This window comes from Xenopus laevis, chromosome 5L (assembly GCF_017654675.1).
Source record: "Xenopus laevis strain J_2021 chromosome 5L, Xenopus_laevis_v10.1, whole genome shotgun sequence".
NCBI classification, from domain to species: domain Eukaryota; kingdom Metazoa; phylum Chordata; class Amphibia; order Anura; family Pipidae; genus Xenopus; species Xenopus laevis.
This window is the reverse complement of record NC_054379.1, coordinates 91,914,987-91,932,551: the sequence shown is the minus strand read 5'-3', so window position 1 is coordinate 91,932,551 and position 17,565 is coordinate 91,914,987. Positions and strand designations below refer to the sequence as shown.

Sequence of the window (17,565 nt, the reverse complement as noted above, 5' to 3'; positions counted from 1 at the left end):
TGTATAAAATCATGTATATTTAGGGCTGTGGCAAATGGGCATATTTCCAAAAATCACCCCCCCCTCTCCCATTCACTACTATGGGAATTTGCCGCAAGAACTAGTGCAATCTCCTGTTGGGAAGTTTCACTTGGAAGTTTTCCACTCCAGAAATTCTTTGATCCCTACCTTTAGGTTAATGCCAGGTAGTCAAGTGTTCAAAAAGGTACAATGTTGTTGTGCTTCATTCTTTTTAAATCATCAGTGTGTGTTTCGTTGAATTATGATTTGGTCAGGCTGCATTATGGGACTTTGATCCTACTTGGCAAAAAAAGTCTGAGCCTTAAAACCAGAACTTTTTTATTGTGCTGTGTACTTTGACCAGAAGAGGGCAGTGATTCTTTATCTGATGAACATTTTTCTAGTCTTTCCACTAAAATGCATGCTGTATCAGAAGGTGTTATTATTGAGCTGATTCTGACAATATTTTAGCTGGAGATCACATTAATTCCTTTTGATCCTTTACACATATTAAATCATTTAGAACTAAAAGTAAAGCTTATTGACCTTTTCCATACTTTACACATGTTCCGCTATATTCCATATACTGGTGCTGCATGGAGGTAATATAGTGTGTAAATCATGATGGACCAGTCTGTCCAGTCTCTATAGTACTATGGTAGGAGAAAGTAAATTGTTGTTTAGAGTTTTCCTGATAACTGATCTTTCCGTAATTTGGATCTTCATACCTTAAGTCTACTAGAAAAAAATATAAACATTAATTAAACCCAATAGGCAGGTTTAGCTTCCAATAATGATTACGGTAATTATATCTTCATTTGGATCAAGTACAAGGTACTGTTTTATTATTACAGAGAAAAAGAAAATCATTTTTAAAATATGGGATTATTTGGATAAAATGGTGTCTATGGGAGACAGCCGTTCCGCAATTCAAAGCTTTCTGGATAATGGGTTTCTGGATAACGGATCCCATACCTGTACAACCAAACGTGCTGGTTAAATGCATTTCAGCAAATGTCTCCTGCTTTAGTACCATCTCTGACCAGAGTTCCAAGATCAAGATATAAAGAAGAAATATTTTAGTTCATAAGTTACACATATTGAAAAAATAGTATGTACTGGCTGCTAAAACATTTGCCTATTTATATTTGCAATACAATAAAGAATGCATTTTTATGTTCTTCCTTACTGTTCTCAGTAGAATCCCATGTTGTTGGTTTAGTGACAGGCATTTTACAATAGATGAAAGACATTTATAGTGAATGTGCTGTAATAAAAAGCATTTTGTCATATGAAAGCCTTCACACACAATCTCTGTTAATGCTGATTGCTGTTCTGTAATTGATTTCTAGACATGCCTCCACTGCTGAAGGAAATCCTGAAGATTAAGAAGAACTACACATTGTCATGTGGAGAGCTCATAATCAGAGAACAGTGAGACATTCTAATGTACTATTCATATAATATAAAATTCAAGATTCCTGCTAAAATTGAGCATGCTATGATACAAAATGGTACATGCCTTCAACTGTCTGATGCTCCTCAGTGTGTGAAGGCTCCAGCTTTACAGCAGAGTTCAAAATGTCATTGTTTCAAATTTTGATTTATGTGGTGGCAACTATGAATGTAGCCTTTTTCTCAGAGCAGAAATACAAAGGGAGTAAATGATCTTATAGCATAGCAGCACAAGTAGGATTCTATAACTTGAGTAGTGAGTACAGTCTATGTACAGTTTATGATGTTAAAGAAAAATCAGTCGTACAGTATATAGGTTTCTGTAGGTTTCCTTTAGAAATTGTAATATAAAGCTAACAAAGTTGTTGACAACACTGATTGTGGAACAGGTAATATTTATTATAACTGGTTTATAATAATAAAGCAAACTTAAAGGGTAGGCGCACAATAGAATCCTATTCCCTCATTTGAGTTCCTTCTCTTCTCTTGAAGAACAAATAAAGTGTTATTCACAGGGGGTGCAGATTTCTTAGTTACTCCCGTTGAATGTAAATTCCCCCCGGTTTTATGCCCCTCTTCTGTAAAAATTCACCAGACAAGGGTACTTTTTCCATTGTGAAGTGATAGATTCAGGTACTTAGTCAGTGCCAGGCCAGGCTGGTTGCCTAAGGCAACCCAACCAGCCTCCTTGGCCCCCGCTATGTGCGTGTATGTGAGTGAATAAGCTGGTGCACACACAAACAAGTAGTAGTAGTTACTGATAAGATGGGGAAATCTGAATTGTGGGTGGTGTAGGGACAAGGGCTCGGACTAAGGGTAGGCTGCATTTTATGTACATGCCTAGCACCCCCCCCCCAAAGTGTGTGCCTTTTCTGCCTACCCCTAGTTTCGGCACTGCTTACAAGTCCCTCTGCTCTCTGTAGTGGGAGGTGAACAGTAGACAGGCTTCGAGTATTTGTGAAAAGAGACAGAATTTCATGGTTTCCTTTAAATCTGTAGAAAGAGGTATGTCTGTGTAAAACATATATAAATATATTTTTTCGAAGTTCAGAAAACTGCACAGTCCGCAAGAAACATCTGTTGCCTTTATTTACACTTCAAATAACTTTTTGGGTTGGATTTGGTTTGGCTAAAAAATATGAAACCACATCTTGCAGAAATCAGTAGGGATGCACCGAATACAGGATTCGGCCAGGATTCTGCCGAATCCTTCTGCCTGGCCGAACCGAATCAAGGAAGTTAAAAATGTTTTCCTCTTCCCACCACAAATTTGCATATGCAAATTAGGATTCAGCTCGGTATTCTACCGAATCTTTCGCAAAGGATTCGGGGGCCGATTTCAAAATTGTGGATTTGGTGCATCCCTAGAATTCAGGACCAGATTTACCTACCTATTTTTCATAGCCTAAGCCCACAAAGAGTCTCTCACACAAACCAGTGACGATGGTGTGATTCTATTGAAGAAATATTACACTTAGAAACACAGTATTGTCATTCTGGAATTTACAAAGCAAGTAAATACTGAAAGTCAGTCTTATCTTGATTGTAGGAAAGTAAACTATACATTTTTAGAAGTTTCCAAGGATATTTATACGTTGAGTGACGTAATCTAAGCCGTATTTATGTGGGAATTTATGTGGGAATACTATTGCCAATGGTAATTAACAAAAAAAATTTCAATCTGGCAAGTCAAAGTATAACGATTTTTAGTTGTGAATTTAGTGCATATCAGCCATAATAATTCAATATGCGTGAAGCCTTTTCATTTTTTTATGAGCTATAGAATGCCTTTTTGCCCCTTGTAGAAATGTGATGGTATTAATTTCCCATCTGGTGCTTGGCATCCTTAGATTGGTGCAGGTTTTACTCCGCAGATTATATATTACTTTCAAAGCACTCATTGCATGTGAAAACACAAGTGTGTAACAGTAAAGCAGAGAATTGTTCTTTTCATAGTCACTTTCTCTCTCCTTTTGACAACTGCGCATGTGTCGAAAGTGCCGGAAATTGCTGAAGTGCTGGAAGAAGACCCGAAGATTACTGAAGAGAAGAAGATGGTACCCGTGAACTCTGATCCGCTGAATCTACAATGAGGGTAAGTAAAGAGTTAGGGGCATTTACCAAGGGTAACACCTAGGCTGGGGGGAAGTAGGGAGGGGGTCTATGTAGGGGGGGGTATGGGATTTTAATATAAAGGGGCCGATTCACTAAGCTCGAGTGAAGGATTCGAATGAAAAAAATTCGAATTTCGAAGTATTTTTTTGGTACTTCGACCATCAAATTGGTTAAATTCGTTCGAATACGAACGAAATCGAACGAATCGAATGAAAAATCGTTCGACTATTCGACCATTCGATAGTCGAAGTACTTTCCCTTTAAAAAAAACTTCGACCCCCTACTTCGGCAGGTAAAACCTACCGAAGTCAATGTTAGCCTATGGGGAAGGTCCCCATAGGTTTGCTAACCTTTTTTTGATCGAAGGATTTTCCTTCGATCGTTGGATTAAAATCCTTCGAATCGTTCGATTCGCAGGATTTAATCGTTCGATCGATCGAACGAACGTTTAGCGCTAAATCCTTCGACTTCGATATTCGAAGTCGAAGGATTTCAATTCGAGGGTCGAATTTCGAAGTATTTTTTACTTCGAAATTCGACCCTTAGTGAATCTGCCCCAAAGTGTTTGGTTCTCCTTTAAGTTAACTGTTAGTATGAATTAGTTATAGTACTAATTCTAATCGACTTTTTAATTGGTCTTCATTAATTATTTGTTATAGTTCCTGAATTATCCTGACTCTTTCCAGCTTTCAAATGGGGGGGTCACAAATGCTCTGTGAGGCTACAAATGTATTGTTATTACTACATTGTATTACTCCTCTTTCTATTCAGGTCTTCTCCTATTCATATTTTCAGGCTGTATTGAAGTATTAGACACGTGGAAAACTACTTTTTGACTTTGCGATGAATATTGTGTGTCAATGCCAGATGCATCAAAAAAGGTTTCACCGAAGATATGTACATAATGTAAGCACATGTTGCTAACTTGAATCAGAAGCAAATGCTCAGATTTCTTCTGTTCTACACACAGGTAAACACACATTAACCAAACTTTAGCTGCAGAAAGCAACAGAACTCTGCCTGCTTGTGTAGAGTGCAAAGCTTGGGTTAATACCTGTTTAACGATGACATAAAAGGCAGAATGACAACATTTAAAGCAGAGCAAGCTAAAGTTCAGCCTGGGCTCCACAGAGACAAAGAGAAAAGTTCTTTTTCTGAAGGTGTTAATTGACATTTAAGTGGCATTTCTCTGCCTTCCAGATTCCAAAGGAAAATACCAAAGTCATTTGCAGACGATGCAAGGCAATGCTGGGAGAGAAAGTGTCATCAGGTACATAACACTTATTCTAAGATGAAAATAAAAATATTCATTAACAATGTGCCATTTGTACATACAGACAAGGAAATTAATATTCTTTCACACATTGTTACTGGAACTGAACTTTAGAGAAGGGAAATTCACCATCCCTTCAACTGTGATGAACTTATATTTTCAACCAGCCTGGCTGAGAATAGAGAGACAATAGGCTATGTATTATTTTTTATCAGCAACATCATACTGGGCTTTTATTATGCACCTAAAATTCTCAGGGTGTCTTGTTTTGAGTTTTCTGTGTGTCATTTGCATTATATCTTGAGCATTTCATGAATAAACAAACATTGCTTTTAATTGCAATTACATGTATAAATAACATTACAACTATTGCAAATTTGGTTATGTACAGTATATTGGAAAGTAGCCTAGAATTTTCATTATAAATGCAACTTAAATCAGTTTTGGGTTGTGACACTCTTTAAAAAAAATAAATGCATTTAGATTTTTAAAATTGATTTAGCAATTCAGATTTTTTTAAGTTTTACTAAGTATCCCTACTGAGTAGAGATGCACCGAATCCAGGATTCGGTTCGGTATTCGGCCAGGATTAGGCCTTTTTCAGCAGGATTCGTCCGAATCCTTCTGCCCAGCCAAACCGAATCCTAATTTGCATATGCAAATTAGGGGCGGAGACGGAAACTACGTGACTTTTTGACACAAAACAAGTAAGTAAACATTTTTTCCCCCTTCCCACCGCTAACTTGCATATGCAAATTAGGATTCGGATTCGGTTGGATTGGTGCACCCCTAAATTAAAGACTATCCAACTTTTCTGCAAAATTGCGGTATGCAAAAACAAGTCCAACTAAAGGTGGCCATTTACAAATACATCCAATCATTTGGTGAGGTCGCTAAATGAGTGCACCTGGGCCTGGTTTGGCCACCCACACACTGGGCCAAATTAGTCTTACCATCCATTAAACCCACAGAGACTCATGGGACAAGAACTGTATCATTGTGCCAACGGGATTTTCAAACCTGCTGATTTTCAGGCAAATTAGCTGCCACCTCAGACTGAAGGGGCGAAATTGGCATCACAAATCTACCCGTTTATGCCCACCTTAAGACTGTGTGGAATATGAATGTGTGTTAAAAAAATGCATAAATTCAATATTCATTCACTGAACCCTCTTACTGCAATACGCAAGTTTTAAAAGTCAGTTGTTCTCTGTTTGTAGATACTATCAAGTACTAAATCACAGAAATAATGATTCAGCCATCAAATTCATGTTATTACATGATTTCAAGGTAAGTAAAATTTAAAAAACACTGCCAAACATATTGGTTCTTCATCAGTACAGGTAAAGAATATTATGAAGAAATCTGTTTTCCACAAAGCATTACGAATGGCTAGAGTCAGACCATCTCATATAGTTCCCATTTTAAGAAAATAATTCAAAATTTTAGAGTAACTTCCTTTGTAAAAATAAAACAAGACCTTGCACTTGATCCAAACTAAGCTACATGATTCCATATTGGTGGCAAAACAATCATTTTGGGTTTATTTAATTTGATTTTTAGCAGACAAGATCCGGCTGATCCAGATTACAGAAAGCATTCTGGATAACACATTTTATACCTCTGTTGCAATATGTCTGATTTGCTCAGTTTCTTTGCATGGCCATTGTGTCACTGTGTCAATTTTTTTTGTTACAACTTTGATGAGCACAGCATATTCTAACTCTGCTTTGGTTTTTCTACTGCTTGCTTTGCCAGAGATCATTTGAAACCCACATGCAGTACTAGACTCTTAAAGCTTTGTGGCACAGTCTCCCAAAACTCCATTCTGTAGTGAAATAAACCACTCCGTAACTTAACGATATGCTTAACTACTAATTTCACCTCTAAGAAATACCAAAGTATGCTTGGTGCTTTTCCATAGTTTGGAGCTACAAAAAACATTTACATTTTTAACAGGCTTATTTTTGTGATCCATATGGATTTATGTTTAGTTATCAAGTACCCTTATACTGTCTAATTATTACAGGAAAATGCAACTCTGTAAAACAACAAATTGCTTATTAAGAAAAAGGAATGAGAATACTCTATATAGGTGCTTACTGGTAATTCTAGATTATAGAGTCCATCTTTTTTTCCTTAACCAAGTTATGAGACCCACGCACAGCCCCTTACACACATTTTACCCCTCTGTCTTTGTTTTTAAGATTGGGATGGTAAGATTTTAAGGATAAATAAAAAGATACATTTACCTGTCCTCCAAATGAGGCTTACGGTGTTACTTACCTGTTCTAGTAATATGACCAGGCAAACTGGTTGCAAACTGCTGTGTAACACATTTAAATAGTTTTATTTGTTGTCAGATGGCTCCAGATTTGTGAATTACTTATATTTGAAAGGTATGAAATGATTTAGAACATGGCTGCTTTTCTTATCTGGTAACAATCCCCAGCAATGGCAAGTCTTAATTTTATACAGTGGGGTGCTGACAGCACATAAAGGAAATGGATAATACAACACAATTTGTTTCTCTTTACTTTTAGCAGCTTGTCCCATCTGTGATAGTTATTGTGGCTATACACTAGGGATGCACCGAATCCACCATTCGGTTCAGGATTCAGCCAGGATTCTGCCTTTTCAGCAGGATTTGGATTTGCCGAATCACAAAACAAGGAAGTAAAAAAAAAGTGTTCCCCTTCCCACCCCTAATTTGCTTATGCAAATTTGGATTTGGTTTAGTATTCAGCTGAATCTTTGGTGAAATGCCATACGGGTACTCTACCTACCTTGCTCGGAAAACAGGAACATGGAGTAAGTAATTCCATTACTTCTTGAATTTGCTTTTTTTTTAAAAAAAAAAAAAAAAAAATCCCTTGCAACAATAGGAAAGCAAAATTGTTGGCTTTTCATAGGTGATCCAATCACCTTCATTAACATCCACACATGTATGTAACAAAAAAGTAGGGATAGCAAAAAAAACCGCTCCGGTACCTCTGTAAATTACTTTGTTAGTGCCCTTACATACAGGTATAGGAAACGTTATCCAGAAAACTCCAACTTACAGAATGGCCATCTACCATAGACAACATTTTAATCAAATAATTCAAATTTTTCAAAATGATATCCGTTTTCTCTGGAATAATAAAACAGTGCTTTGCACTTGATCCTAACGTAGATATACATCCTAATTGGTGGAAACAATCATATTGGGTTTTGTTATTGGTTAACTGATTTTTTTAGTAGATTGAAAGCATGGGGATCCAAATTACAGAATGATCCCTTATCTGGAAAACTCAAGATCCTATGCATTTTGGATAACGGGTCCCATACCTATATTTTAACTTGAGATTCTTCTTGGCACTAATAAATACATGACACACACACACCCTCAGTCTCCCCCTGCCCTTGGACAGTAACTCATGTGAAACTGCCTCCTGTTCTGCTTGTGGTATGTTTTATCACAGCTATGGTGGGCATGAGTGCGATTGCATGCCCAGTAGTTACACAACTGCTAGAAGATGTACATGACACAAAATGTCTTCATTAAACTTTGATTTTAAAGAAGTTCTATACTATCTGAAAAACATCAAAACTCAAAAAAGTATTTGGAAGGTGAAGAAGCCCATAGACTAGATTTGGCTAAAAGACATCAAGCCTGCCACCACGTCAAGGTAGGCTCACTGAGCAGGTCCCTAACTACTCTAACCATCTTATTATTTCCTATTATACTATCTGCTGTGCTAACCTGACTTCTAGTAACATATGGTCCAGGGGAAGGCAAAAAACCCAACAGAAACAACTCAATAGTTTTACTGTCAGGGAAAAAATCCTCCCTATTATTCCTGGAACAAAATCTTTCCTATTATTCTGGAACAAACTCTGCTCCATCTATATGTCCTATGTATTCCACTAACATTTTAATTTAAATCTATAAAACAGTTAGTCCTACTTTAAACTCTATCATATTATGTTTATTTGATCATATTATCTTATGGCTTCTTCTAAAATCTTTATTATTGACTTAAGAATTATATGTTATTTTTACACCCTACTGCATGTTTGACAGTTTTCTATTCTATTTGTCGTAATAGGCAATTTTATTATATTCTATATTACATTTTTGATTTTATTATGCTACAATTTCTTATATATACCACATCTACCATTTTATCCTCTTCCCTTGTAGTTTAATTTAAAACGTCTAAGCCTTTAGCCTATCCTTTCATGTGTTACCATATTTTATATTATGTTTGTTATACCTTATGTGATCTTCCAACATCTTGTTATTTTGTGAACTATCCTATTTAATCTTCTAATATCCTATCATATTCAGTATTATATGACTGTTGTCATTTTCCACTGTTAGATATTTTTAATATTTAATCAATCTATTTCCTGTTAGCTAATTATATATTTGCTACTCTATATATACTCTTTTATATATATATATATATATATATATATATATATATATATATATATATACACTCTAAAATACTCTTATATATTTGCTACTTTATATATACTCATATATATACTCTTATATACTCATATATTTGCTTCTCTATATATATATATATATATATATATATATATATATATATATATATATATATATATATATATATATATATACTCTTATATATTTGCTACTTTATACTTGATATCATATATATTGATATGTATTTATGTATTGATATTTATTTATATATTTATAATATTTATTGATTTTATTTATATTTCCATGTATCTCTGCATTTACATTTCTACTATTACCCTAATTCTAGTTTGATTTTATACTATCTGTTTTATAAGAGCCCTTTAGTTATATCATTTAGCCAAAACTTATATAACCAAAGGATCCCAGCTCTTGTAATCATTTTAAAATACTTACCACCATTTAAAAATACTTACATCAGCTCCTCTTACACATTTATATCAGGGTTAGAGAGGGTAGCTTAGTAAGTCCATACAGAGATACAACTGATGGTAGGCCAGACCCAATGTTTTCACCTGAAGAAGTAGAGCCAGTAATCCGTTGAAGGGACAGGTGAAGCTGATGGTAGTTCTGGTGAATTTGACAGATGGAGATGGAAGTATAGGTGATGAAATAGCTTTGATGGAAATGCAAGATGGACTTGATGGTAGTTCCATAGACTTTGAGTTGGCTGCTGAGCTTTATGTAGCAATGATGCATTAGATGAAGCTGATGGTAGAGCTACAGATGGAACTGTTAATTCATACAGCAGACTGGTGGGTTTTTATACAAATGAAGCAGTTTTTCAGTTTTGATGGAAACTGGACTTGGAGTTGATGTATCCTCTGGGCTTATGTCTTCCAGCTGGGACTCAGATATGTGAAATCCTGAAGACTGTAGCTGTAAGTTGAGGCGGTGTCAATGTTGAGGACCTCTAAGGCACTTGCTGGAATGCTCACATCAGGATTTGGTTGCTTGAAAGAAATATAAATCTGTTACTTTTCTTTTTACATATATGGATTCAGTTGATAAGTGTAGTGTGTGTGTGTATATATATATATATATATATATATATATATATATATATTTGTGGTGCACTTCAATATCTGTGTTTCTTAAAATATTTTAATGTGACGGAACCACTGATTCATTGGGTGAAAAATAATGCATCATGCCAGCAGTCATGTAAAATTAATATACACTTGGTAAATATTCCTGGAATTTAGATGCATTATGTAGTGATATGTGATATTATAAGGCATTTTTGCATAGCTTGGCCCCTAACTGTACACTGTGGTTGCAGTCTTTATAACATAAAAGGTGCAATATAGAGTTAACTCCTTGAGCTATTCCTGTTATACAGGCACATAAAGACAGAAATATTGCGGTGTTAATAAAGTCTCTTCGATATCTAGTGTGCTGAACTGTTACTAAAAAGTGTAGCTTGTAATCCATGGTTTCACAATATCTATTGCAGTCATATACTTACAGGTTCTGGCTGGAAAGGTGGTTTAAGCTTTTGACTTTCTGCTTCGATCCAGTTGATAGATTTAAAAAATTGGTGTTTCCTTATATCCCCCTTGAACCCAAGTCGCTTGTATGGCTTCTTCTTTAGGAGCTAAGGGAACAAAAACAAGTGACTTACTGCTACTAATAGAAACCAAAACTACAGTCCATATACTGTATATGCCATATATATCCTAATCAGATGCACTGGCACCCACCTTTTCCAGGAGATCTTGCAGTTCTGTACTGAGCTGTTCTGAATAGCTGGGCTGACAATTGAGGATGAAATTAATGCATTTCTCTGCTTTACGGCCTTCATAAAAAGGTGATCTTCCAGTGGCCATTTTGCACAAGACAATCCCAAAAGCCCACCAGTCTACTGCTGAATTGTAGATGTGACACTGGATCATCTGAAATACAAAGAACAGATCATTCCCCATCAAATACAGAAATTCCAGTTTATAAACGTTTGTGTTTATGCCTTGATGAGATTTTAGCGTTCAAGGGTTCTATGATCAATCTGTGGTCCAAGTTCTCCCATGAAAACTCAGTGCTCCGTGTGCACAAAAGGTAGAACTATATAGGTGCTACAACTAGCTAAGAGCCTATCGAAAGCCTTTGTTTTCACAAGTGATTCAAGGGTTAAACATGATGCTGGGATTCAAGAAGATGCTTTTAAAAACAACAGCTGAAGAAATGTATTATGATTATTCATATTTTAAGAAGGAGAAATGTTTGACCTACAATCTGTTAGGCTAATATGCAGATTATTGACCACTGAGAAACATTATAGGGAATGTGCTTCCACTACTTTCCATACTGTATAATTCTGTGCATTACATATATCAGTAATAAGTCTCTCACCTCTGGGGCCATGTTGTGCAATGTCCCAATTGATCCTGAGATGGTTTTGTTGCCAAATACGTTCTCAGCAGCCAATCCAAAGTCAGCAATCTTGATGTGTCCCTTGCTGCTGAACAGAATGTTTTCCGGTTTGAAGTCTCTGTAAGGTAAAGTACAGGTGTCACTGCATAATTCTGTTCATTCTCTACCATTCATCTAGGTCATGGTATATCTAAAGAAATAAGTCAAATCAACCCAAGTCAGCAACTAGTTCACCCAAAAGACCCAACCCCAAAACACAAGAAGAGTAACATTGTGTGTGCAGTGCAGTGAGGAGTGCTCTGATTTGGATGTGCGGGAACCAAACAACAGTTACACCAGCATATGGAGCAGCAAAGAAGAGCCAGCTCCTCTGGTCAAAACTCAGCCGTGTACCTACATCTAAAAGAAAAAGGACACACGTTTGAAGACTGTCAAGTCCAGATTCTAGACCGGGAGAGTGACTAGTTCAAAAGAGGTGTTAATGAACCATATATGTAAAAACTGAAAACCAAGTTTGAATAGAGGCGGGGGGTTGGGGGTGCGGCATCTATTGTCGGCCACATACAATGCGGTTTTGGCACCTCTCCCTGTAAGGATTAATAACACTCCAATCTTGCTAATACAATCAACACCTAATTTAATGACATCATTGATTGATTGGAGCAACATTCCAGAGGATATATAGTGAAGCAAGATCCTATGTACAAGTTATTCTGAATTGAGAAAGCCCGTTGGATGACTGGTGAAACATCTTCAAGAAAAACAACAGCAAATCCAGTTGATTTGAGTTATTTCTATAGATACTGCATAATTCTGTTTGTATGGCAGAACCTATGTGGTTTCAATTCTACATAGAATAACAATCTAATGGGCATTTGTGAAGTACAAAGGTTTTGTGTGAGGGCAAACAGATGACAGCTCCCTCCTATGGCAGGATGCAAAGTGCTAAAAACATTGTAGATTGCACCAGATTTTTTTTCACTTTGCATCCTGCAATGGATTTGCAATACAAGGCCCCCAATAATATCAGCTATTAAACATATTACAGAAAGATCATATAGAAAACTGTTCTTACCGATGGATGATTCCTTCAGAGTGCAGAAACTGCAGGCCGCACACCATCTCAGCTCCGTAGAACCTTTGAAAAAAATGAGTAAAAATGCACATAGTGGATATATATTCTTATTCTTACGCCTTTAAAAGACAAGGAAAGGCTTAATTACTGGGGTGCCAATTTTATAAGCATCCTCCAGTGACTGAATTATAATCATAATAAAAATCACATCAGCCAAGGGACAATGCTAGTGAGTGCCGTGTTGCCATCTTTCTTTCTGTCCCTGGGATCCCTACTGCTGCCCTGTGCTGTTTGCATGTGCATTAGTGAAAAGAGTTTGGCTTCTAAGTTTAGTTTTTACTCTTCTGGAATGTGCATGTGTCATGGACTGGTGACAAGGTGGTGTGTGTCAGGGACTAGTATAGTGTTTGTATTGCTGCTACAATCTAGCAAAATGTTGTTGCCATACTGTGTTTATTGCACATTCAACGTATGGCTGCTACATGAAGAAAAGCACCTCCCCAGGCTGTATGTCACTTACAGTACGGAGTCCATGTCCAGATAGCCTCTGTTGTTGAGAAGATCTTGTAGGCTTCCTCCACTTGCATATTCCATCACAAAGAAGGCATGCAGCTGGATAGAATTAGAAAAAGAAAGCACATGTTACATAGGTACCACTCTACAACAATATTAAAAGAAAACTAAATTCAATTAGTGACCATACATCCCCTCCTCAGCCCCCTCTCCTGAACTGCTGCAACGGCATTCCAAGTGCAGCCCTGCACCCCAATACTCCTTAGGCATAGCTGAGTACCATGGTGACTGCAACATTCTTCTGCTTCAATTCTGCTCCCTGGTGCTGATCACCAACTATGAGCATGTGCCCTGGAACCAGGACCAGATCAACCTCCAACCCTGCTGTGTAGCTCAGCCATAATAGGGCAGGTACGACAGAATCAGACAAATTATCTTTGGAACCACAAGTCGAACCTACTTCATGTGTTTTCATAACTAACCCTGTGTCCTGAGTGATGCCTTATGCAAGTACAATTCTATGGGTTTCCCATGCTTTTCATGTATTCAAATAAAAACAGTAATTTAAGACAACTGCGGCAGTAATTATGTCTCCTCTCAATCTCAACTCTGGTATCAATTTGCTGGGCCCTGTGTGTAGGGTTGCCACCTTTTAAAAAAAAAAAAAAAAAATTACCGGCCAGTAGTAGGGGTGGGAATTAAGGGGTGGATCGTGATGCAAAATGGGAGGACCGGCGGAGTGTGACTCAAAAATGGGTGGAGCCACTGGGTAGTGCTGCAAAAGGGGCGGGTCACATCACCCAAAGCCAAAGAAAATGTACGTTTTCACCGGCGGGCAAAGGCTTTTGTAAATGGTATTACAAATTACCGGCAGCTACATTGCCGGTAAATTTGTAATACCGCCCCTGGCAACCCTACCTGTGAGACTTTCTTAGGGATATTCTCCTCTAAGCAAATTGTACGGTCTCTCTGGAAGAGGCCCCTACATCAACACACCTCACTGCAATATGACACTTAATTGTACCTGTGTTTGGAATGCTGCATGGATGTTGCACAGGAAAGGACATTTCCAAGCCAGCTTCATCACCTTCACTTCAGTCTCATATCTGTCTTTAAGCTTGATGTTTTCTTTCTTAAGAATTTTAATTGCCACTGGTTTCTTTCTGTCGGGCAATGATGCTAACATAACCTAAAAAAGAGAAGGGATAAATGATACAAAACCGCCACAATGTGCACATTTTTATTTTGTTTTGATTGTTTTAATGCTTGTCAGTTAATATGAAGTAGAGCATATGTATGAACTAAATGCTGCAATGCTATATTTAAAGTTATTTATACCATTACAATAATACAGCATTGCAAAATTAATGGAAAGTATTTGATTCTCACATTCTGATTTTATACAATAAAAATGTTTCATATCATAAAAATGATATACAGAATAGTTCATTTAATAAGCTACAGAGATCCTCTGCCAACTGCTTTGCTCCACATAAATAATAAATAAGGTCGGCCATCCTGCCATATAGGGGGTAGAATTAAATCCACAATCACAGGCCACTTTAGAGGTAGGGCTTACCCAAGAATGCATGGACAAAGGACCAGTTTCAGTAAACTTGAAGCAACTTATTTAGAAACACAGGAAAGCCCACATAGAAGGGTCCCAGTCAGGTTCCTAAGACTTATAGGGCCAAGTAAGTTCTAGTGGCAACCCTGTATGATCTTTACACCTGTATGTGTAGAAACAATAGTTGATCCTGCTTTTTATATGACCGTTTTAACCCCAGGACCCTTGTTTTTGACTGTTAACTATAGGTACTTTATTTAATGGCAGATAAGTAAAACATGCATGTATTGCTCACATTGCCAAATGATCCATTGCCCAGCTCGTGATGGAAGTTGTAGCTGGAAATGTCCAGTGGATCACATCTTTCTTCGTCCATGTGTGGTCTCTTCCAGGCACTTTCTCCTTCTGTTAGAAAAGAAATCCTGTTAATTTATATTGCAAATATACAATACATATATTATGGGCATAATACTGAGGATCTATTAATAATAAACTGAAAACAAAATTGAAGGAATTCTACAGAAACACCTCTTTGTATAGTATATACTATAAAAGGTCTGGTCATAACTTCAGGTTATATAGTAATAACTTAAATGAGAAGGAAAGTAATTTGCCAAATGTTAGGCACCCCCAAGTGATTGTATTTACTTACCTGACACCCAGTGCTCCTATCAGCAGAAAACTGCACTGGGCCAGGGTTCTTCCAGCGAGCACTACGGAACGGTCCTATTCCGGCTTCTTTCTTCACATGCACAGTAGAGCGAAAAGCCGAACTTTAATGAAAAGGCCCGCTATTTCTTTCTATTGCGCATGAGTCTGCCCCGGGAAATTTGAAGAGTGAAGAAGCAGGAAGAGGATCACTCCATGGTGCTCGCTGGAAGAACCCCGGGCCAGTGCAGTTTTCTGCTGATAGGAGCACTGGGTGTCAGGTAAGTCAGTACAATCACCCGGGGTGCCTAACATTTGGCACCCCCAAGTGGCAAAATTATGGGGGGAAAACAGTTGGTCCTATGCATTCCACTTAAAGGACATGTAACCCCCCCACACAAAAAAAATATAATCAATGAACAGCCTCTTTGAAATATTAGATAACTGCCTCTCTGGTTGTTAAAAGGTTAACAGTAAGGCTGCAGCATCCCCTTAAAGGGCAAGGATAGTTAAATTAAAGAAGTAGACTATAAATGTTGTACATTATATTTTGGGGTTCTGTACCAGCCCACGGCAACCACAGCCCTTTAGCAGTGAAGATCTGTGTCTCTGAAGATGCCCCAGTAGCTCCCCATCTTCTTTCCTGCTGATTTATTGCACATGCTCTGTGCTGCTGTCAGTTACTGAGCTTAGGGACCGACTCAAAATATACAGTACACATAGAATATAAATATCACAATATAAGGCTGATTGGTAATTAATATGGATAATAAGTACATGGCAGCACAGAAACCAGTGCAACTAGCAGCTGCTCAGAGCCCACTGAGCATGGACACACTTTCCAAAATGGTGACCCCATGTGACAAGTTTGATGTCCTGGATCATTGCTGCTATTGAGAAGCTGAAACTTTAGGCTGGTGCATCATATAAAACATGGAATTTTTAGCCCTGGTCATTTTTAGGGTTTAGTTCTCCTTTAATTAGAAATCCTTCTACTCCTCTAACCTACTTTCCCCCTCCCTCAGGAATTTACTTTGGCTATTGGCTCATGAGCATGCTCATTTCTTCTCAGCTCAGATTACTAAACACACTCTCTAGTCTAAGGCTAAGGCCACACTAGGCGATAGCGCCGTGATTTGACTCGCGGCGACTTTTCGCCGCGACTTTTAAGCCGCAATCGCTGGGGAAACTTTTGCGCTGGCGTCTATGGGGAATCGCCAGCGTAAAAACACACGCGGCGATCTTTTTTCTATTGTCGCTCGAAATCACCTAGCGAGGCAATTTCGAGCGACAGTAGAGAAAAGATCGCCGCGTGTGTTTTTACGCTGGCGATTTGTCGCGATTCCCCATAGACGCCAGCGCAAAAGTTTCCCCAGCGATTGCGGCTTAAAAGTCGTGGCGAAAAGTCGCCGCGAGTCAAATCGCGGCGCTATCGCCTAGTGTGGCCTTAGCCTAACAGCTAATGAAGTGATAGCATTGCTAGTTCCCATAGAAACTCTAGTTGTCTGATCCCTTTTCTACTCTCCTGAGCTCAGCTTAACCATTAGTGTTCACCCCTAGCAGAACTTTTTATCAAAGTATGTTGTGCCTGTGTAAACCTGCATTCTCAATTGCCTGAAAGTTACAGCAAACATGTCCTGTTTATAGATGTCAATGTTAATGATGATGTGCTCAAGGGAAAATGGCTGCTGGTGTGAAAAGGCTATTTGTTTTAGTAAAATGTGATGGGGCTGGCAAATGGAGGGGTATATGCAGTACAAATGATGTGGCTTGTATGGGGAAGATATGCCCAATTTACATACATGGTAGGAAAATGTAGGTTTTGCATGTCCTTTTAATAGAGCCTATACCTGTATAATTATTATAACTTATTATAAAGCACCAACATATGAGGCAGCACCAAACTATTGGCTCAGGTGAACTCAAACAGCATAACAAAAACAAGGATAGAACAAGCATAAAGGGAGACATTAGGTCAGAACATCCTGCCCATAAGCTTACAATCTAGAGGTTAGAATACAAATGATAGGAGAGGCACATGTTTGCTTCAG

General features: G+C 37.8%; 2 protein-coding genes across 9 annotated transcripts in view; one reads left to right on the top strand and one right to left on the bottom strand.

The window, feature by feature from the left end:
* Positions 1–17,565, top strand: part of LOC108716899 (E3 ubiquitin-protein ligase E3D-like) — a 36,334-nt gene that overhangs the window by 4,906 nt on the left and 13,863 nt on the right. For 2 of the 7 annotated variants that reach the window (XM_041563060.1, XM_041563061.1), the window contains 5 exons: positions 1,353–1,434; positions 3,412–3,550; positions 4,366–4,476; positions 4,771–4,840; positions 6,064–6,133. In XM_041563060.1, the coding sequence (XP_041418994.1) occupies positions 4,806–4,840; positions 6,064–6,133 (105 nt within the window). In that variant the 5' untranslated portion in view covers positions 1,353–1,434; positions 3,412–3,550; positions 4,366–4,476; positions 4,771–4,805. Of the gene's footprint in view, positions 1–1,352; positions 1,435–2,752; positions 3,551–4,341; positions 4,477–4,770; positions 4,841–6,063; positions 6,134–10,184; positions 10,317–11,889; positions 11,948–17,565 lie in introns of those variants that run through there. The other 5 variants (XR_005961293.1, XR_005961294.1, XM_041563063.1 and 2 more) reach the window with 5 other exon arrangements.
* Positions 9,562–11,959, bottom strand: LOC121393718 (protein kinase C theta type-like). 2 transcript variants are annotated; one of them, XM_041563059.1, is made up of 4 exons: positions 11,691–11,959; positions 11,045–11,236; positions 10,810–10,938; positions 9,562–10,294 (listed from the first exon to the last, which is right to left on the bottom strand). In XM_041563059.1, exons 1-4 carry the CDS (start codon positions 11,700–11,702, stop codon positions 10,172–10,174), a joined length of 456 nt encoding a protein of 151 aa, XP_041418993.1. In that variant the 5' UTR covers positions 11,703–11,959; the 3' UTR covers positions 9,562–10,171. The 2 variants fall into 2 exon arrangements, with proteins under 2 accessions (XP_041418993.1, XP_041418992.1); XM_041563058.1 differs by lacking the exon at positions 11,691–11,959 and having other exon boundaries at positions 11,045–11,278.

What these genes read in the sequence shown, in the direction of transcription:
- LOC121393718 (XM_041563058.1), bottom strand. Translation starts at nt 11,266, where the DNA reads ATGGGGAATGATCTGTTCTTTGTATTTCAGATGATCCAGTGTCACATC. An exon ending in TGCAAGATCTCCTGGAAAAG is followed by an intron (nt 10,939 to 11,044) that starts GTGGGTGCCAGT and finishes TTGTTCCCTTAG; the next exon opens with CTCCTAAAGAAGAAGCCATA. An exon ending in CACCTTTCCAGCCAGAACCT is followed by an intron (nt 10,295 to 10,809) that starts GTAAGTATATGA and finishes ATTTCTTTCAAG; the next exon opens with CAACCAAATCCTGATGTGAG.